General features: G+C 36.7%; 1 protein-coding gene across 5 annotated transcripts in view; it reads right to left on the bottom strand.

Annotated features, from left to right (window-relative positions):
* The window catches only part of N4BP2L2 (NEDD4 binding protein 2 like 2), a 107,712-nt gene extending 92,596 nt beyond the window's left edge, over positions 1-15,116 (bottom strand). For 3 of the 5 annotated variants that reach the window (XM_032403219.1, XM_032403220.1, XM_032403221.1), the window contains exons 1-3: positions 14,948-15,116; positions 12,112-13,373; positions 3,155-3,279 (exon numbers count right to left, since the gene is read on the bottom strand). In XM_032403219.1, the coding sequence (XP_032259110.1) occupies positions 3,155-3,279; positions 12,112-13,373 (1,387 nt within the window). In that variant the 5' untranslated portion in view covers positions 14,948-15,116. Of the gene's footprint in view, positions 1-3,154; positions 3,280-12,111; positions 13,374-14,196; positions 14,521-14,947 lie in introns of those variants that run through there. The other 2 variants (XM_032403222.1, XM_032403223.1) reach the window with 2 other exon arrangements.
* Between the last annotated feature and the right edge of the window lie 7,517 nt (positions 15,117-22,633).

The raw sequence follows: 22,633 nt of genomic DNA, 5'->3' as shown, positions 1-22,633 counted from the left end.
AGAATCCCTGCCACAGTGAGCCACTGTTAACAACAGGAGTGTGTGTACCCCTAAGTGTAAATAGACAAGAAACATAATTAAGAACCTACAATAAAATTTAAAAGGCTGAGGCAAAAGGCAATGATATAGAAGTTTTGTTGGGACTTGGAATTCAAAACACTAAGTTCTACATAATGAAAACACTTATACAGATGTCTAAGGGCAGACAGTATTCTAAAGGTTAGTTAAGTAGTAATGACTATGGTGGAATACATATTTGGGAGAAAATGTCTCTAAATACCAAAAGAAATTTAGAATTTGGGTCATAAATAGGATATCAAGATGCTACCATCTTACATTGCTCTATCCCCAATCATAAACTGATCAAATCTTTCATTAAAAAAAAAAAAATTACTAACTAATCCTCTTAATGTCTAATGGTTAGGCTGGCACCTCCAAGGAGAAGCTTAAGAATCAAATTAAATCTCTGATTTGCAGGAATGGGGAGATTATCCTCTTTCCATGAAAAATCATCATGCGATACCACATTCCAGTGTACTCCAGGAGGAAAGAGTTCCTAAGTAAATAATGTTTGAATATCCTAATAACGAGAGTCATTTCTTAAACAAAATAACCACCATACTCTAAGAAACAGAATGACACCTCAAAGAGGTTAATTTATAGGTGGTCTAACATGAATTTAAGATTCTTCTAATAATACACATGAAGCATACAGAGATTCCCAGAATGGTAACTGGCATTTTTAAAAGTGTTCAGTAAACATCTATTAAAAAGAGAAATTTAGTCCTAAGTAAGTCATGCTTATAATTTTCAAAACGTTCAATAATCGCTAGTTATCATTACCTTGGAAAAATTTATGCTATACTGATAATAAAACCAGCAGTTTCTCTAAACACCATTTTTTATTCAGCAAGTATAACTCACATAGCATAAACATTTATTGTAATATTCTAGGCTGGTATTGGAAAGAGAAAAAAATGTCCCATAAAACAAATTTCAGTCCACCAAAGGTATACTGTCTCTGCCCACTGCCTTTATTCATTCCACTCATCACCTACTACTATTTTCCTTAACTTTAGTCCAATAACTCCAAACATTTTTTGGAATTGCAATACCATCATTACTTGATTTACGCAGTAATGTTCCGTGGCATAATGTTCTGTGGAAAACCAATACTAGGAAACAATCTTATAATCAAACTTATTTCACATTGAACTTTTTACTCAAAAATATCCTCACTGTAATTCCTGTGAAAATTGACAATTAAAAAGAAAAGCATTCATCCTGTTTTTCCTGTATATACTGTACTAAATTTAGGACAACCTTAATTGCTATTTCTAGGTGAAAGTTCTTCATTACAGAAGAATTCTAGCATGGAAGGAATGTTAGACCTAGAAAATCACCATTTTGCAACCTTTAATGAAAAGTCTCATTCAGGAAACAATTCACTGTTGGATAAAAACCATTAGACATAAGGTTGATAGGGAACTTGATAATGGAAGGAGTAGGCTGTCCCTTTGAAGCTATTAATCAATCTTAGTATCACTAAAACTGGGACAACCAGAAATATGCTTACCAAAAAAATAAGTTGAACCTAATAAATCCTCCTGTCTAGAACTAACTTCTATTTAAGGAAACACAGGAGAAAGAAAAACAGGTTAAATAGTTACCACAAGGAAGCGAACAGACAACCACAAAATATGGGTCATTCTATAGGACAACCAACCAACTTCTGCAACAAATTAATGTTATAAAGGCAAAAAGAGGGGATAAAAAGAGGAAAGAGATTAATATACTTAAAAGAAACATAAAACTAAATGTACTGCCAGGACCTGGCTTGTATCCTGATTCAAAAAGAACTGTAAAGAAATATGTAAGACAACGGGAAATTTCATTACAGGCTGGGTATTACATGATGTCAAGGAATTGTTTGTTTTTTGTGCTTTTTTTTTTTTAGGTGTGATGATGGCACTGCAATTAAATAAGATGCCATTAAGTAAAAAAAAGGTTAATTTGAAATGCATGCTATCTGATGTCTAAAATTTGCTTTAAAAACCTTAGCAAATAAAAAAAGGAGGGGGTGTTAAAACAAAAAAGATAAAAGCCAATAAGGCACAATCTTGATAACTGATAATAATTCTGAGTGATTGGAGGTATGGGGTTCATTGTAACTTAAGTTAGATTCAAATTTTTTCGCAATAAAAACAATTTGTTTAATCATTAATACATTCTTCGTCTTTTAAAAAAGAACTTACTTAGTTCTAGATCAAAAGTTTTCAATCCTTATTGCAACATTAGAATATCTGGGTAACTTCCCCCAAAAATACTGGTGTTTAGATCCACTCCAGACCAACTAAACCAGAATCTCTGGGGCTAAGATTCAGGCATAAGTTTTTTTATTTTTTATTTTATTTTTAAAATTTTTTAAGATTTTATTTATTTGACAGAGAGAGAGACAGCAAGAGCAAGAACACAAGCAGGGGGAGTGGGAGAGGGAGAAGCAGGCTTCCCGCGGAGCAGGGAGCCCAATGCGGGGCTCGATCCCAGAACCCTGGGATCATGACCTGAGCACAAGGCAGATGCTTAACGACTGAGCCACCCAGGCGCCCCCAGGCATAAGTTTTTTTTAAAAGGTCCCCAGGTGATTCAAATGTGCAGTCAATTACAGAATGAGAAAAAATTGAGAGATATAGGTCTAAAAAATGCATTATGTAGATTTTTTTGTAGAGTAATGTCAATGGGAAAAACTTTAATATTCACAGGCATTTTATTTCTAGCCTTAGAAAACATTAGCATTACTCTTAGGGAAAATACCTTTTGAGAATATACAATAGTATGAAGAGTTGTCTGAATTTATTCATGAGGTATAAAATAAAGGATATCAAAATATCCCACACTTCTATTTTACCAGCTTATATGGGTACACTATTTACAGTTTACAAAATATACCTATCTAAATTCTCTAACAACAACGCTGATCAAGTAAGGCAAGTGTAACTATCATCACTTCTAATAGACGAACAAATTGGTCTCAAAGCTATTTAAATGGCTTGCCAAAGTCATTCAGCCGGTAAAAGTCAAGTTGAGAATAAAAACTCAAGTCTTCTGACTCCTAGTCAAATATTCCATCCCGGAGACGTGGCCCAAAACAAACCTCTGTTCTGGTTCCAGTCATGGGCATCACCAAGTTGATTAACATTATACCTGTACCCATCTTGATGGTGAAAATAGTCATCAGTGCTGAATACAATGCCATCACGACTCTGACCAAGCAGAATTCTGTTAATGAAAGAAATCATAAGGTGCCATTTATAAAATCTATAACCATCAAAGATAAGTCACACAGGAAAGTTTATTAAATTAATCTCTGGTACTTACCTGTAAGTATACTGCAAACAGAATAGCACAGGAGCTGAACCTTAAAAAGTTTCCAGATTTCAAGTATCACTTCACACTTAAATCTACACAATTACAACCAATAACAAAAACTTTTTAGGTGGCATTTGTACTAAGTGGCATTTATATTGCCACTTTTAAAAGCACTCTTCAACCAATCCCAAAATTATGTCAACTATTATCTGTTTTAACTTTAGTGAATTTTTATGTGGTGTCTAAAATTGCCTAAATTTAGTGCAATAAGTAACCTAAAAGGCAAATAAGCCTAAACAAGCAATTCATCTGGGGAAAACTCTATTTGACCTAAGATAGCTTTACTAAACTCATTTCCACAAAGCGCAAACATATATGATCTCAAAGTGGAAGTCAGAAATAGCTTGAGACTTAAGGTTGTGAAATAACCTGTGATCCTCCAAAGTATAATCAAACTTTAAAACTGTTAAGAGATTACATTACTAAATGAAGTCAACTGTTAAACACTAAAGAATACACTCTTCACAATAAATCAATAATCAAATTTCATTCTCACAATATGATACCACCTTAAGTTTCTAAGTACAGATTAACTAGTTCAGATTGTCAGAGAATTCCCAAAACCAGTGACTCATGAATGACACTAGGAGTGTGCTCAGAAAAGGTAAAACACAGTTAAGAGAATAATCTGGATCTAACAATAACAGAAATGTTTTGTCTCTCCCCCACCCCCACCCCCAGCCATTAGGCAACTGAGTAACACTCTGTAACTTTTTGAGAGGGGAAGGGACTGGAAAGTGATAGAAGAGATTGAGAATACAAAAGTATTGTCATGGAATGATTCAAGAATACATACCCCCTAATTCAAAGGAATAAGAAGGACTCTATTAAATAAACATATCTCTCCTTTCCTCAGCTTATTATAAAATTGTATACAGGTATACCTCAGAGATACTGCAGGTTTGGTTTTAGACCACCACAATCAAGTATCACAATGAAGGAAATCAAAATTAATTTTCTGGTTTCCCAGTGCATAAAAGTTATTCCTAAAAATAAACAACATATACACCTTAATTCAAAAATATTTTATTGCTAAGAAATGCTAACCATCATCTGAGCTTTCAATGAGTTGTAATCTTTTTGCTGGCATCTTGCCTCAATGTTGATGTAGGCTGACTGATCAGATTGGTGGTTGTGAAGGCTGGGGTGGCTGTGGCAATTCCCTAAAATAGGACAATGAAGTTTACCCCATCCACTGACTCTTTCTTTCCTAAACAATTTCTCTAACATGTGATGCTGTTTGATTGCATTTTACTCACAAGAAAACTTCTTTGAAAATCAGACTTAATCCTCTCAAACCCTGCCACTGCTTTAGCAACTAAGTTTATGGAATATTCTAAATCTTTTGTTGTCATTTCAACAATCTTTACATCTTCACTAGTGGACTTCATCTCAAGAAACCACTTTCTTTGCTATCCATAATAAGCAACTCCTCATCTGTTCAAGTTTGATCATGAGATTGCAGCAATGTAGTCCCATCTTCAGGCTCCACTTCTAATTCTAGTTCTCTTGCTGTTTCCACCACATCTGCAGTTGTCTCCTCCACTGAAGTCTTGAACCCTTCAAAGTCATCCATGAGGCTGGCATCAACTTCTAAACTCCTCGTCATATTAATATTTTGCCCTCATCCTATGAATCATGAATATTCTTAAGGGCATCTAGAATGGTGAATCCTTTCCAGAAGGTTTTCAATTTACTTTGCCCAGATACATCCAAGAATCAGTATGTATGGCAGCTATAGACTTACAAAATGTATTTGTTAATAATAAGACTTGAAATTCAAAATTACTCCTTGATTCATGGGCTGAAGAATGAATGTTGTGATAGCAGGCATGAAAACAACATTAATCTTGTTCTACATCTGCACCAGAGCTTTTGGGTCACCAGGTGCATTGTCAGTGAGCAGTAATATTTTGAAAGGAATCTTTTTTTCTGAGCCATAGGTGTCAACAGTGGGCTTCCAATATTCAGTGAACCATGTTGTAAACAAATACGCTGTCATTTAGTCCTTGCTGTTCCATTTGGAGAGCACAGGCAGAGTACATTTAGCATAATTCTTAAGGGCTCTAGGATTTTCAGAATGGTAAATGAGCACTGGCTTCAACTTAGTCACCAGCTGCATTAGCCCCTGAGAAGAGTCAGCCTCTACTGAAGCTAAGGCACTGACTTCCCTGCTCTACCTATTAAAATCCTAAATAGCAACTTATTCCAGAAGGCCATTTGTCTACATTGGAAATCTGTCATTTAGTGTAGCCACTTTTGTTGATTATCTTAGCTAGATCTTCATTAATTATCTCCGCTAGATCTTGCTGCAGCTTCTACACCAGCACTTGCTGTTTTTCCTTGTACTTTTATGTTACGGAGATAGCTTCTTTCCTTAAACCTCGTGAACCAACCTCTGCCAGCTTCAAACTATTCCCTGGTAGCTTCCTCACCTCTTTCAGCCTTTAGAGAACTGCAGTTAGGGCCCTGGGTTAGGCTTTGGCTTAAGAGAATGTTATGGCTGGTTTGATCTACTATCCAGACTATTTCAACTTTCTCCATACTAGCAAGGCTGTTTTGCTTTCTTACCATCTGTGTGTTCACTGGAGTAGCACTTGTAATTTCCTTCAAGAACATTTCCTCGCACTCACAATTTGGCTGCCTGTTTGGCTCAAGAAGCCTATCTGGACTTTTGGCATGCCTTCCTCACTAACCTTAATCACTTCCAGCCTGTGATTTAAAGTGAGAGATGTGCAACTCTCCCTTTCACTTGAACACTTTGAGGCCATTGTAGGGTTATTTATTGGCCTAATTTCAATATTGTTGTGTCTCAGGGAATAGGTAAGGCCTGAAAACAGGGAGAGATGGGAGAACAGCAGGTTGGTGGAGCAGTCACATTAATACTTATCAATTAAGTTTGCCATCTTACTATGTGGGCACAGCTCATGGCACCCCAAAACAACTATAATACTAACATCACTGATCATGGATCACCATAACAAATATAATAATAAAAAAGTTTGAAATATTGTGAGAATAACCAAGTGACATAAGGACACTAAGTGAGCAAATGCTATTGGAAGAAAGGAGCCAAAAACTTGCTTGACACAGGGTTACCACGAACCCTCAATTTGTAAAAAATGCAGTATCTATGAAGTACAATTAAAAAAGTTATGCCTGTATATTTTATAATAAAAATAAAATTGCATAGACAAAAATAAAAAAAGATTTAAACATGCATTTCCACTTACAGAATTACAGTTCAAATTATTTCAAGCAAAGCAAATGAAATTAAATGATTGTTTGTGAGGCTAGAGTTGGATTTCTTTCTTAAACCACCATAATTTTTCCAAAATACACCACCTAACATATTTGGCACCTTACTTGTTTATACAGATAACCTGGAATATAAAACTGCTACAATATGAGGCGCCTGGATGGCTCAGTCGGTTAAGCGTTCAACTCTTGATCTCAGCTCAGGTCTTGATCTCAGGGGTGTGAGTTCAAGCCTCGTATTGAAAAAAAAAAAATATGCTACACTATTAGCATTCCAAACCAAAGCTCAATCACCTAAAATGATTCTGATCATAATCAACCTTATGATAACCTAATTATATTTAACAGTACCAGAAAACTGATACCATCTTTCTTAGATATGCTGTTTCATTTTTTCCATTCTATTACTTTATTTGCGTGATTTTTCAGATGTTAAATACCATACTATAAGAGTAGAGTAGCTTTCGTATCCAAGAATGTTTTAACCTCAAAAGAGGTGGGGATGGGGGAGGTGTGGAGAGAGAGGGTAGGAGACAGCACATCAATTTACATCATTAAACCAAGTAAACATCAAACATGAATAAACCTCTTTGAAGAACATCTTAAATATATAAATCATAATTATAGCAAATAATTTTAGCTTGGAGAGAGACTTTTTCTTTCCAGTCTGTTCATGCAGCTTTTTAAAATTCCATGAATTATCTCAAACTATGAAGCTTTATTTTGGGGACTTATATTAAAAAAGTACTTATGATCAATTTGGATATATCTGATGCCATATAAACCATCTGAATAAAAGATAAATTACTTAGGAATATTAGTATTTTCAAAATTCTTGTAGTCAGATTCTATTAAAACTCTCACAAGTAAGGTATTAAAATGAATTCTCCAAACATCAAAACTTAAAACTCTGAAAAATGAAGTATCTACTAAAAAAAAATCAGATATGGGCCCACTCGCTACTTGATTTGTAATTTTTCTGAATGTCATGACCCATTTAATATTCATAACAACCTTGCTAATTTCATATTTACTAATCCAGAAAAAGAAAATGACTTCAGAGATCAGGCCACCAGAGTTACATAGCTGCGTGGGAGAGCCAAAACTAATGGCTTACAATGATCCCTGCCTCCTGGTATTCACACTCTTATATAATCCCTTCCCCTTGAGTGTGGGTGGGAGTCAGTGACTAGCTTCTAACTAATAGAATATGGCAGTTGACAGAATGTCACTTCTGATATTAGATTATAGGAAAAAAAAGTGGCTTCTGTCTTGGGCTCAGAGCTGGCTCACTTTGTCTCATCACGCTGTGTGTGGAAAGCAGCCCAGGGAGCAAAGAACCAAGAGAGGTCTCCAGCCTGTATATAGCCAGCGACTAACGGAGACCCTCGACCTAACAGCTCACAAGTAACTTAAGTCTTGTCGACAACCTCAAGGGAGATCTTCCAAGAAGATCCACCCCAAAATAAACCTTCAGACCAGAACACAGCCCTAGCCAACACCTTAATCACAGCATTGTTAAAGACCTTGACCCAGAGGCACCTAGATAATTCACGCAGACGCCTGTCCTTCAGAAACTGTGAGATGATAAATGTTTGTTGCTTTAACTCAGTTTTTAATAAGGTAATTTGTTACAGAGCCAGATAACTAACCCGGTCTGTGCTTATAATTCTTCACTGAAGTAAGAACAAGTGAATCCTGTTCCTTAACCCTGTTTTGAGAACCCTACTTCCCCAAATGGCCTATTATGAGAGTTAATTTTCATAGTTTTTTTTTTCATACTTCATTTTTACAACTTCTAAGAACTGTACATTATTTTAATACATCTATGTGCATTTACAAAGAGAAGTGATTTTCTCAAAAAAATCTGAGCAGAACTGACACTTCATGAACCCTTTACCTCCTTATTTACTGAGTGGCCCCTGCATACCCCTACCGCAAAACCACTTTACTGGGGCACCTCATTCTCTAAACACTCCTTAAATTAAGAATAGAGATCAACATAAGGAAAGGTCAATCTTTCCCCTGGAGTTTAAACTGAGATCTTCTCCAAAAGCAGGGAGGAAAAAAAAATCTCTTCCCATCTCTCTTTAAACTGTAATTTCTTATGGCTGCTATAACAAATTACCACATATTTGGTGGCTTAAAACAACATGCACTTATTGTATTATAGTTCTGAAAGTCAGAAGTCTGAAATCAGTTCCACCGCGCTAAAATCAAGGTATGGGTAAGCTGGCATTCCTCCTGGAAGCTCCAAAGGAGAACCTGTTTCCTTGCCAAATTTTTCAGCTTCTAAAAGCCACCTGCATATCTGGGCTCATGGTCCCTTCCTCCATCTTCAAAATCAGCAGTGTAACATCTTCTCTCCTCTCTGAAAGTGCTTCAGTGTTTATCTCTGATCAACTCCCAACATTTTGCTGATATAATAATGAAATTAGTGGCCTGTTTCTGAAAACACATTCACTCATTGGTGAAATCAGTACAGTAGAAGAAATGCATATTAGCTAAAATATTTTAGGTTCACCCTTTCTCCTCATATGAACAGGGTATATGAATCTAGCAAAATCTATAGCCCAGACCCCTAGGAATGACACCCAAGGCTTGATCCCTGAATGGTCCTGTGTCAAGCACAGACTCAGAGGATTCTGTTTAGCTGATGTCAATTACAATGGTAACAAAATTCCACAGCTAGAAATTGTTGAATTCTGCCTGAAATAAACCTTTCATCAAACCTTTCATCAAAGCGCTGTCAGTTTGTCTAAAAGGACAAAGAGCCAGCACTTTCACATACCTACAAAAGTGTATGAACTGTTTTGCACTAGCTTACTCATAAATATTTAAAGTCTGTGGTTGTGTTAGAATTTAACTTAAAACTTATTTCATTAAAATCTGTTAGCAAATTTGTGGGTAAACAATTAAGTAAAAACTTGGTAACGATAAGTACTATATGAGTTCAGAAGGATTATGGAAGACTGAGATGATAAACCAAAACCTCAAAAAGCAGAGGCATTTGAGAGAACCTTTGAATAAGTAGAGTCCTGAGAACAATGAATGAACAAGTATTATGTCTCCTGCAGTGGAGGGTAGGTGCTAGTCCAAACGCAGGACAAGAAGACAAAGAGGTGGGTAAGGACTAAATTAAGGAAGAAGAGGACTTGAAAACTACCCCCAAAGAATCTGAACTTTACCCTCCTATACTCATTACCACACAGCAATACTAAACAATGCTATCTTTTAATTTAGTGCCCCAAATCAACCCAACTTTGATCTACCAAATCTTCACTCCTTTCTTTCTAAAGCTAACTCCTACGTAAAGCCATTCCCCCACCACAGAATATCTGGCTTTCTATCCAGTCCCAACCAACCAATCTTACTTCATTCAAAATGTGGTGACCTAAACAGCTACTCCTGATTCTTTAAACAAGCTCCTGAAAGTCAGGAGACAGTTATAGGACCATGCATGCAATAGATACTAAAGTGAAGGAGCAGGGAAGAAACACGCTATCATTTATATCTCCAGTTTGACCTCCTACCAGTTCTTACAACTTCTCCCAAGCCCTTTAACCCAAACTTATTCTCTTAAGCCTCTGCTCCTTCTATGAAATGAAAATAACACAACCCATTTTACAAGATTTTTATATATGAAAGTACTCTGTAAACTGAAATCATGACACAAATGGTAGTTACTACTGTTCTTTTCTTACAACATACATCTGATTCCTCAAATATATGTATTATATATATCACCTCTATCATCTCCCACTACAATTACACCTCCTTGAAATTCTATTGCAATACCACTACTTTATTCATCTTCAGTTTCAACATACCCCAATGTTGTTCCAAATCTAATCTTTCTTTCTCACATTTATTCTATACCCACGCAAAGTCAAGTGACCCTAGCTAGGAGATTCCTTCACACAATTTCCAAATTTCAACTATTTCTTTCCTCTGATATTACATTCTCAATCTAAGAGACTGCCCGTGTTTGTGACACTTCATTCTTAATTTCTATCCTTTCTAAAGAGTTGAAATTTCACCTTCTCTACAAAATCTTCATTAATATAAGAATAGGGGCTCCTGGGCAGCTTGGTTGGTTAAGCGTCTGCCTTCAACTCAGGTCATGATCCAGCGCTCCCACCCCCTTGTCTGGCTCCCTGCTCAGCGGGGTCTGCTTCTCCCTCTCCTTCTCCTTGTGCTCTCTCGATCTCTTTCTCTAACTAAATAAAAAAAGTCTTTTTTTTTTTTTAAGATTTTATTTACTTATTTGTCAGAGAGAGCGAGAGAGCACACAAGTGGGGGGGGGCGGCAGGTAGAGGGAGAAGCAGGCTCCCCACTGAGCAAGGAGCCCGAAGCAGGACTCGATTCCAGGACCCTGGGTTCATGACCTGAGCTGAAGGCAGACGCTTAACCGACTGAGCCACCCAGGCGTCCCAATAAATAAATAAATAAGAATAAAAATGCAAAATGCAAAATTCAAATTCATTTACAAAGATCACAGCTTACAGTCTAGCTTGAAATGTATCATTAAATTTAATCTTTCTTTACTGCTTCTGAAGAAACTTCTGTTCAGACTGTTTTGCAAGTAAATATAAAACATTTACATAATGGTTCTTTGGACTTTATCCTTGCTGGAAGACATCAAACAATTTTCTTTTTCTCTTTATCAGTCATAAATCCTGAATCATCCTACAAAAACTGCCAAGAATTTGTATTGTTTTTCTTTGTACTGTTTTTCACAACTGCACAAATGAATTCAAGTGCATCAATATTCTTTTTTAAAATGCAAACAAAAATAGGAATTTGAAACATTCTGTCATACAATAACAATAAAACATAACCAGTTCTAACTCCATTTAACTCAGGTATTGCTCACTTCAGACTCCTGAAACTTAAACAAAAAGAGTTCCCTCTGCCAATCAAAGATATGAACCTGCACAGTGCTGAAAACAAACTCACAGCTCCTTTTCCTTGGTTTATCTCATTTGCTTCTCACAATTATTCCAGAAAAATAAGTATTACCCTTTCTATTAACAGATAGCAAAACTTGTCCAAGGCCATGAAGTTTGAAATAACTTGGTCAAAAGCCCAAATCTTCCAACCCTAAGTCCAGCTCTGCTTGGATAGCTGACTTAAAAAGGAAGGCGAGTACAGTTCTCAAATAGCATTTACTTACATCACTGTCATAATTATACACGGTGTATCTATTTTTAAAACCCTTAGCAGAATCTTTATATGTCAATTCTCCTTTCCTCCATCAGAAAACATCTTTTTAAATATTTACACTGTCAGATGTCATTCTCAAGTGTAACAAATTAAAGATTTTCTATTAGAAACATGAAAGCATTTGTCATTGAGAACTACTATCATCCATGATTTTTACGTAATGAATTACCAAGCATTTACTTGGTATCCTTTACTCACCGAGACAACGTTGTTTTCCCAGAACCAGGCAAACCTCTTAAAAGAATAAGTAACTTCTGCAATTTATTTAACTTTTCATCTTGAAACTGCTGGTTCATAAGCCTGTCTGTTCCATTATGCTTGTCCATAGAAGGATCTTTCCAGCATCCTTCCCTGGTTTCACAGAAACCATTACTCACATATGCATCTTGCACACTGTAACCATTTGTAGAGGAATGATCTCTATTGGTATTCTCACTACAGTCAATATAGTCATTGTTCTGATCAAAAGTCAAACAATGCCAGTTAATGTGACAACTATTTACATAATACCCATTTTGATGCTGAGACCCATCTGGAGCATGGAAAATATTTGATGGTGGATTTAGTGGAGCACTAAATCTTTGCATATTTAAATGACAGTTAAAACTGGGAGGAGGAGGACCTTGGGGTACTATAAAAGAATGCACTGACTGCCATTCAGGCCTGAAGGAAATTAACGAATCTTCACAAAATGCAGGTATTACTTGTCCATTACAAGGATATTTGCCTGGTTCATTCTCCACCTGCTGCTGAAAACCACAATGTGACTGAAAAACATTACTAATATCTCTTTCCTTTCCTTCTTCAGATTTTAACAGCTCATTATAATGGTCCTGATAATACATAATAAGTTTTTCCTCAGAGGGTTTGGGTTCTTTACAACTGCCTTCCAAATCATCTTTTTCATTTTCAAGCTCTTCAATTTCCTTGTAAAACTGGAATAATTCACTGTCAAGCTCTGATTTTTTGGAGTTGAATTTCTGTTTCTGTTCTCGTCCTCCTTTGCCATCTGTACCACTGATTGCATCTGAGTGATTTCCCCTTTCATTACATTTCTTCTTCTCAGGAGGTTTGTAAATGGGTCCTATAAATGCTTTACTTGTGCTATATATCTCATCATCTTTGGATACCAATGCAGGACTTGCATCCTGTAAAACTTGTGGATCAATGGATTCAATAACATCTGATCTATTATTGCCAGGAATCTCATCATGCACAGGTTTCACCAAGTCTGTAGTTTTGGTGTTGTCCTCCTGAGGATAACTATGCCCTCTGACATCAACAATGGTCACAGGGACCCAATCATTCCCAGTTTTCTCTTGGATTCTGTGAAAATTAGCACTACCATGATGGGAGAAAACATAAGCCTCTTCAGTTGACTTCAGTTTTTTATAGCATGGTTCACCTGTTAGTTCTTCACCATGATCCAAGGATTTCGCTTCAATTTCACCATAAGGCATCTGAGGAGCAAATAAATCATGTAATTAATAACTAATATTTTAAAAATCTAAACAAAAGTTTTTCAGAAACAAGAAAACAGAAAAGACATTTAAATGGTAAATTTTTCCAAAATACAAAAATTACAAAATTGTAATTTTAGAACCACTTACTATTTAAGTATTGTTATAACGATTTAGGGAGGGGCCTCACTGAAGGTAAGTATCTTTTTCTTAAAAAAGATATACCTCACATTTAATCCAAATGATGCATTTTTTTATAGATTTTATTTGTCACAGAGAGAGAGCACAAGGAGGGGGAGCGGCAGGTAGAGGGAGAAGCAGGCTCCCTTCTGAGCAAGGAGCCCATGCAGGACTAAACCCCAGGACCTGATCAGGACCTGAGCCCAAGGCAGATGCTTAAAGGACTGAGCCACCCAGGCATCCCTAAATGCATTTCTGAACTTAAAAACTTGAAGAATTTAAGTAAGTTTGGAAAATTGAATCAAATATATATTTTGATGATATGCACAACTGTGTACTAAGATGGAGAGTAAATCTGCCAGCCAAACTGACACCTATCCAAACTGGTTTTGATAAATGTCTTCATAAACTCTTATTGTTTAAAACCACTATATCCTTCGGAGTAAATGGATCCAGCTCCCAAACCTCAGCATCTCCTTAGCAATCAAACGTTAGATACTCAAATGCCGAACTTTACAGACCCTTTTCCTGTGAATAATATGAGTGGTTTCCAAATGGGTGTACAGCATTAATTTAAAAGAAAAAAAAATAACTTCAGTTGCACTAAAAATGACTCAAATATATCAAACATATCATATATCACCTGAGTCCCCTGGCCTTCTGACCTCCAAAGAAGATGGCCCGGGCAAAAGTGCGTCACCTAGTGATATATATAATTTATATATAAATCTGGCAACTCCCCAAATCAACGCTTTCATCTTTTCCACATGCTTGGTCAATCTGGAAGATAAATTCTGCTTCCCTTGAAATTTCTTAGGGGCCCTCAAAAGTGCAATCCCAAACGCTGTTTTACTCAATACTTCATTCTGCCCGCTCTCTGGTATTCCTCCAACAGGGCAGAACAAGAAAAAGCCAAAAAAGACGAACTAGACAACGATACAAGTAGGCCCAAAGAAACTGAAAAAAAAAAAAATACGACTGTAAAGAACGCGGTCCTATCGGAAACGCCCCCCCCCCCCCCCCCCCCCCCCCCCCCCCCACCACTTCCCAGCTTCTCATTTACTCATTCGAAATACCATAAAAGTCTCAAGGAACAGCAAGACGGTTGCATTAACAGAGCGTGGCCTATACACAACCTGAGTCCCCTAGCCTTCTGACCTCCAAAGAAGGTGGCCCGGGCAAAAGTGCGTCACCCAGTTTCTTTCTCCCAACGGGAGACACGTTCAGGTTCTGTCTAGGAATTCAAGAGATATCCTAGCCTCAAAGGTTCACCCCGGGCTTCCACGTTTACGGCTAATCAAAAGGGTCCAGCCAAGAGCAGACGAGAAGCCAAAAAACCCGAAAAACGTCACCACCATTACCCCACCCTTACTTAAAATGGGGTGTTTACTCACCTTACACTACATTGACTTTTACCTCCCAATAAAATCGTGGTCTAGAAAGATACGAACATCTGAAAAGGTGAAAACAAAGCGCAAACACTCCCCAAAGCACAGAGAAACTAACACCCAAACCCTCAGCATCTGGGAAACTGCACCGCCGTACGCAAGATGGCTGCCACCTCGCGATTACCCCGGCAGAAATTACAGATTTGCGCTCGGCATTGTGGGAACTGAAGTCCAGCGTTCACACTGGGCCTGTTAACCCCAGTCCTCGGAGACTGGGTCTCCCAGAATCCATTGCGTGATATACGCAGAAGCGATAACCAACGTAAACCCTAACTAGTTCCTAGATTTGGAGCTGGGAAGTTATTTAGAACTGTCAACTTTGGCTAAAAAAGGCGGCGACCCGCTCTGGAATTCATCCGTAAAGGAAAAGAGAACGTGAGTGCCTGGCACCCAGATACATAGGCCGCTCGCAGTGCATACTTTTAAGACTTTCTAGGATACAAAGAATCAGGCTTTTCAAAGGGGTCTCCACATTTGGTATCACCAAGTAGGGTTGCTCGCATTTCTCTGAAAAACCACTCGGTAATTTCAGGCTCACGTTCTTCTATCCATGTAAACAATCACTGCAGCAGAGCCTTGAGTACTTATGAGAAAGTTATTTCGTATCGTAACTGTGTTGTGTTTTGTTTTGAGAAACAAAGACCAATTACTGAGCGTTCCCACTTAAAGAGTCAATTTCTGACAAGCACTTAGAACAGCAGCTGGTAAAAAAAAAAAAAAAAGAACAATTTGGCAATCCTCAGCTCAGAGTCCCATCTCTTCCCACCACCTCCCCACACTCTCCATGCCCGCTGCCTCCCCTGCATTCTTTCCTGCCACTACAAGTAAACTGCTAATGTCTTCGTATTGGAATAAATCTTTCTGTTGTGGTAGTTTCTAATTTATAAATATAACAGTTAAAATCACAGTCTGGAATATTTGCATTTGATTATTTAACAGCTTTATGACCAAGAGGGCTTAGGCTTATGACCAAAGCAATTCATCCCCTTATAAAGAGACTCTTCTCAAATACAAATTCCCACATCAACCTTTGATGTTTCCTCGTGGTTAGATCCAAGTTATGCATCCTCGGTGGAAACAACCACGTAAGTGAAGTTGTGTCTTTCTCAAGGTATTGTATTTGGAGGTTCAGGATGTATGTCCATTATAAGATGATATTAATCTTTATCACCTTATCAAGGTGTTTTCCAGGTTCTCCACTGTTTATTTTATCCCTTGCAACTAATAATCTATGAAAAGCTACTTTGAGACCAAGCAAATACCTTGCTCCTAATCAAACTCTACCTTGTGGTTCAACCTCCATTGGATGATCTTGCTGCAACCGATCTTTACAATGATGGTTACAAACTAGCTTTTTCCCCCCACCTAATTCCTTCAAGGACTCCACATTTATTTGTGATGATGCTACTATAAAGAAGAGCTCTCCTTATTTACTATCAGCATGGATTTATGTTTTCCTTTTTGTTCAAGAAGTCCATAAAAAAATCCATTACTGTCTTTTATTATTTATTTAGTTAGTTATATTAGACTATTTTGAGGACAGTTTTAGATTTACAGAAAAATTGAGTAGATGAAGTACACAGTTCCCATGTACCACACCCACCCACGTTTCCCTTATTATTAACCTCTTATTATTATGATACATTGTTATAATTGGTGAACCAAATATTGATACATTCACATGAATTACAGTCCATAGTTATTTCTTTAATTTTTACCTAATCCCCTTTCTGTTCCAATATCCCTTCCAGGATACCATATTACATGCAGTTGGCATTTCTCTTTAGGCTCTTCTTGGCTGTGACAGTTTCTCAGACTATGCTTGCTTTTGATGACCTTGACAATTTGGGGGAAAACTGGTAAGGTATCTTGTCAGATGCCCTTCTACTGGAATTTATCTGGTGTTTTCCCATGATTAGACTGGGGTTATAGGTTTTTGAGGGGAAGATCACAGAGGTAAAGTTAAAGTGTCACTTTCATCACATCATAGCAGGGGTACATACTACCAACATAATTTATGATTGTTTATGTTAAACTTGATCACCTGGCTAAAGCAGTTTGTCAGAGTTCTCCACTGTAGTTTTTCCCCCTTTCCATACTGTACCCCTTGGAAGGAAGTCACTGTGCACAGTGCACATTTCTGGTTGTTAATCTCCCCCTCCCTTATTTGTATAATTTATTTGGAATTCTTCCACATGGGATATTGTTCTGTTCTTCCCCATCCTTATTTTGATCCTGAAATCATCAGATTTGGCCAGCTTCAGGTTGGCTCCCTTTGACCTGGGGGCACCTGGGTGGTTCAGTCCATTAAGTGTCTGCCTTCGGCTCAGGTCATGGTCTCAGGGTCCTGGGATCGAGTCCCATGTCAGGCTCCCCACTCAGTGGGAAGTCTGCTTCTCCCTCTCCGTCGCTCCTCCTGCTTGTGCGCTCTCTCTCTCAAATAAATAAGTAAAATCTTTAAAGAAAAAAAAGAAAGATAGTATCCATCTGCTTCTATTTTCTCAGGAGATTTAAATTAGGAATAAGTGTTGAATTTTGTTAGTGCTTTTCAGCAACTAGACATATTAATATGGTGAATAATATTAATATTTCCTAATATTAAACCATACTTTCATACTTTATATAAGTCCCACTTGGTCATAATACATTATTTTCTTAGTGTATTACTGGATGTTATTCACTATATTTAGGATTTTTGCATTGGTATTTGTAAGTGATTTGGGTTTGTAATTTTTTTGGTCATATCATAATCAGGCTTAGGTATCAAGTCACTGATGGAGAAATTAGAAACAAAATACACAAAATAGTTGAGAGTTCTACTTTCCCAGTGTCCTTTGATTTTCTTTCTCTGAACATCCTTTAATAAGCCATATTTTGTTGTCTTCGCATTTTTTGGTTCTTGTGGGCCTTCACCTTTCCCATTAATATTTTTATGAGTAAGGACTACCCTTGGTGTGAACCACCTTTGAACTTTTGCATATAGCCACGTTGTTTATGCTGAATTATTTAAAAATAAACTACAGACAACTTACAACAGGTCACAAGCCAAGTCCCAGTTCATTTGTCCTGCCTGTCTCACTTGTATTGCCCTGCTCCCAAAATGACACTGGGAGGCATTTTGTAAATAAAACAATACATTTATTTACTTATTGTGCTCAGTGCACTTGTCCCTGAAAGTGACAGTATGAGTAAATCCTAAACGGAGAAGCAAGAGAGAGCATTTTTCCTTAGCAGTGGTGACAGCAAGGAAGGTGGTAACAACACAAGTGTAATGAGGCCAAGGCTAGCTTCTCAAGTTGGTCCGGCCCTTGCAATGCCCATCATTCAATCTTCTAACAAGTATGTTCTCTGGTGATGGGCATTATTACCCCCACTCATCTTTCAGTCTGTCCTCACAGAAAAACCAAACTTTACAAAGGATATGACGTACCAGACTTCACACAAATAAAATGATACAAAGAAATGGAAGTTGAAATAAGCAATTCTTTTCAAATGAACGCTAAGGAAGCTCTTCTTAAAACTATCTTGCTGGTGAGCGCTGTGAGTTGTGTAAGATTGATGAATCACAGACCTGTACCTATGAAACAAATAATACATTGTATGTTAAAAAAAAAAGAAGATAGTAGGAAGGGAAAAATGAAGGGGGGAAATTGGAGGGGGAGATAAACCATGAGAGACTATGGACTCTGAGAAACAAACTGAGGGTTTTAGAGGGGAGGGGGTGGCGGGATGTGTTAGCCCATTGATGGGTATTAAGGAGGGCACATATTGAATGGAGCACTGGGTGTTATTCGCAAAGGATGAATCATAGAACACTACATCAAAAACTAGTGATGTAATGTATGGTGACTAACATAACATAATAAAATAAAATTTAAAAAAAACTATCTTGCAACAAAACTACATAAATTTTTATCCTATTCATAAAGAAAATCTGCATTTGACAATTTCTATATCTACAACAGGAAATTTCAGGAGGTTGGGTAAAAAAATTTATGCAATAAAATATTTGATAGTTTTATTTCATGGAATATAATTAATTCCCACAAATTTTTATGGATCTGGACATGAAACCATTTCTAATCAGGAGTTGCAGAAATAACATCTTTCTTGGCTGTTTAGTGCCAAGGTCATTGGAAAGTATACCTTGTAGGCAATTTTTCAGAGCAACTAGTCAATATATTTGCTTTTTAAAAAAACTATGCAGCTTCAATAAAACCTCATATATGACTTCCAGGGCTTCACTAATTTTCCATCAGTGGTGTGATTTATTGATTTTTCCATTATAAATATTTGTAGTTACCATGCAGTAAAATTTATTTTAAAAAATAATGACATTTCATTACATAAAGATGATATTTATTATTTTTAGAACCTACAAATGCAGAAGCCGAATTTATTTTTTAACTCAACCATTGTTTAAAACCGCTGAGAGGAGAGTGATTGGGGGATGGTTTAGTGGTGTTTTTCCTATTTAAAATTTTTCCCTCTATTAAAGTGATGCATTGTTATCATAGAAAATGTGGAAATACTGAAAGGATAAAGAAGTTATATTATTTGGTGCTAGCCATAGATACCAACTCTGACTAGATTAAACAGAAGGGAATTTAGGGGAAGATATCAGAGGTATGATAAAGAACCCAGGCTACATTACATTGGCTAATACTTCCAGCACAATATAGTAATGGGGATAATAATCATCTTTGCCTTATTCCTGACTTTAGTGGAAATGTCTTTAATTTTTCTCCATTAAATATGTGTGTATACATATTATATTATATTATATTATATTATATTATATTACATTAAAAGTATCCATCTGGGGGCACCTGGGTGGTTCAGTCCATTAAGTGTCTGCCTTAGCAGTAGTCCCCATGAGGAAAATGGCTTTGTCAGTCTTGTTTACTGCTTCATATCTAGCAACTGACATATTTCCTGGAACATAACAAGTGTTCAATAAATATTTGTTGAATGAATGAGACATAGGACATTATTTTATTGCTTACCAAGGAAGTTGACAGGAAGAGGAAAAAATGATTGGGGAAGTTACAAGAAACACTAAGACTTAAAAAAGGCCAGGTGACCAGAGGATTGAGAGAAGATAGACTGGTTATGTGAAACAGTATGCAAGTCAAACCAGCAAACATTTATAAAAGGTCTGCTCTGTTCAAATCATGAGGTCATGCGGTATTTCACTCTAGGGTCTTCTAATCTGGTCAGAAAGAAAGAAAATTAGCATAAAAATAAGAAATAAAAGCACAGTGTAGTGAAGCAACATTTTTTTTTTTAAGTACGCTCTCCCCAGTGTGTGGCTTGAACTCATGACCCTGAGATCAAGAGTCTCATGCTCTACTGACTGAGCCAGCAAGGTACCCCATGGAACAATATCTTTAAATTAATGAAAGAAAAAGTGGTCAATTTAGAATTCTATACCCCATGAAACTATATTTCAAAAACAAAAGTTCAGTTATATAAATACTGAACAAATATATCACTGATGGTGCTGAAAAAATTGGATATCCATATTTTTTAAAAAAGAAAAAGAACTAAGATCCATGATTTGTATCATATACAAAAATAGCACAAAATCTATTATAGGCCTTTAAAAAATCTCCAAAATACAAAACATCTCAAAGAAAACTTAGGAGAAATTATTTTTTGCCTTGGTTTAGGCAGATTTCTTAGATCCAACATCAAAAGCATAATTCATAAAAGAAAACAATAGAAGTGTTTGACAAATTATAATTGCCATGAAAATTAAGAACTTGTGTTCTTGGAAAGGCACTATTAACAGAATAAAAAGACAAGCCATAGACTGGCACAAAATATTTGCAAATCACATATCTGCTAAGGGATGTGTATCCAGAATATAAATAATTCTCTAAACCCAAAACAATAAAACCCAATATTTTTAAATGGGCAAAAATTTGAATAGACACTCCACCAAAGAAATAAATGGATGGCAAATAAGCACATGAAAAGATGCTCAACATCATCAGTCAAGAGAAAAGTAAAAATTAGAAAATTAAGTCAATTATATATATGAATAGATATAACTACACATCTATTAAAAATGTCCAAAATTTAAGAACAACCATAGCAATATTGACAAGGATGTGTAGCCTCTGGAATTCTCATACATTGATGGTCGTGTAAAATGGTACCACCACTTGGAAAACTTTTTGGTAGTTCCTTCAAAGTTAAATATCCACCACCATATGATCCAGCCATTCCAATCTTAGGCATTTACCCAGGAGAAATGAAAACATATCCAAATGAATATTTGTACACACATGAAAAAATGTTTATAACAACTCTATCTCTAATGGCCCATAATTGGAAACAATGAATACTGGAAAATACCCATCACTAGATCAGTGGATAAGTAAATTGTCATGCCATACAATGGAAGACTACTCAGCAAAAAAAGGACTATTGATACATACAAAACACGGATGACTCTCAAAATAATATTGTTGAGTGAAAGAAGCCAAGCAAAAAAGAGTACAGACAGGTACAGTATGATTCCCTTCAACCAAAGTTCTAGAAAATGTAAACTAATATATAGTGACAAATTGCAAATTAACTTAGGGATTAGAGGAGGGTGAGATGGGTTAGGAGTGGAAGAGTAGGAGGGAGGGAACTCAAAAGGGCACAGAAACTTTCGGGAGTAGTGGATATGTTCTTTAGTTTGATTGTGTTGTTGCTTTCGTGGATGAATATGTCAAAACACCAAAATTGTACACTTCAAATCTGTGCATTTTATTGTATAGTTTTTTTTATTAACTCTATTTAGTCAATCTTATCACCATTATATCTTCCAAAAAATTCCTCAAAATGCCTGGTTTATTTGTGGCATTCTTCCTGGCTTCTATTTTAAACTGGAAACATTTTAAACCAGCTAGACTCTGGTTTTTAAATTCAACTAAGCCATAGATATTCCAACACAGGATTCTCTTCAGAAACTAAAATCTTCACCAAATGATGGAAAGATAAGAGATAGAAAATTAGATACCCACTTATAGGCATGTCTATAATTTACAACTTAAAAAGCGTTAGCCTCCCAGTACTCTCTCCTATCCCACATCTTGCTGCTCTCATGTGACTCCTACATCTATATTTACCTTCCCTGTTCGCTTTGGGAAGTGTTTCTATGCTGCTTTGATGTTTCCCCTTGGTAAGATGCTACTGGTGCCTCTGCTTCATTTCATTGTAGGGTTCTTGCACTCATTTACTTTCTCATAACATGCCATTGGAGTGACCACCATCTCCTCCTGAACAAGCATCCTTTTCATTTCATAGGGCTAGAGTGAAGAGATAGAGGGCTGTGCCACTACACATCACAGGTGTCATGCCTTAGACCTAAAGACAAGGAGGTTTCCGCCTGGTCTCATGAGATGGTCCTCCCTTACAAGAGCAAGTTGTTTCTGTTTCAGAAACCCCACCCTTGTTACCAGTTGACTTTGATTCCCCTCGGATTAGCTAAAATATCTCTAAAACTGAAGGAGATGAAAGACAAATGGATTGAAAGGAAACTTAAAAGGATGCTTTCTGAAGGTTCTCAATGACAAGATGGGGGCATAGCTCAAATGTCATTTCAAGATCAGGTATGCACACATTCAATCTGATGGT

The sequence above is a fragment of the Phoca vitulina genome, unplaced genomic scaffold (assembly GCF_004348235.1).
Source record: "Phoca vitulina isolate PV1807 unplaced genomic scaffold, GSC_HSeal_1.0 scaffold5, whole genome shotgun sequence".
In the NCBI taxonomy this organism is placed as follows: domain Eukaryota; kingdom Metazoa; phylum Chordata; class Mammalia; order Carnivora; family Phocidae; genus Phoca; species Phoca vitulina.
This window is presented reverse-complemented; position numbering and strand designations above follow the sequence as displayed.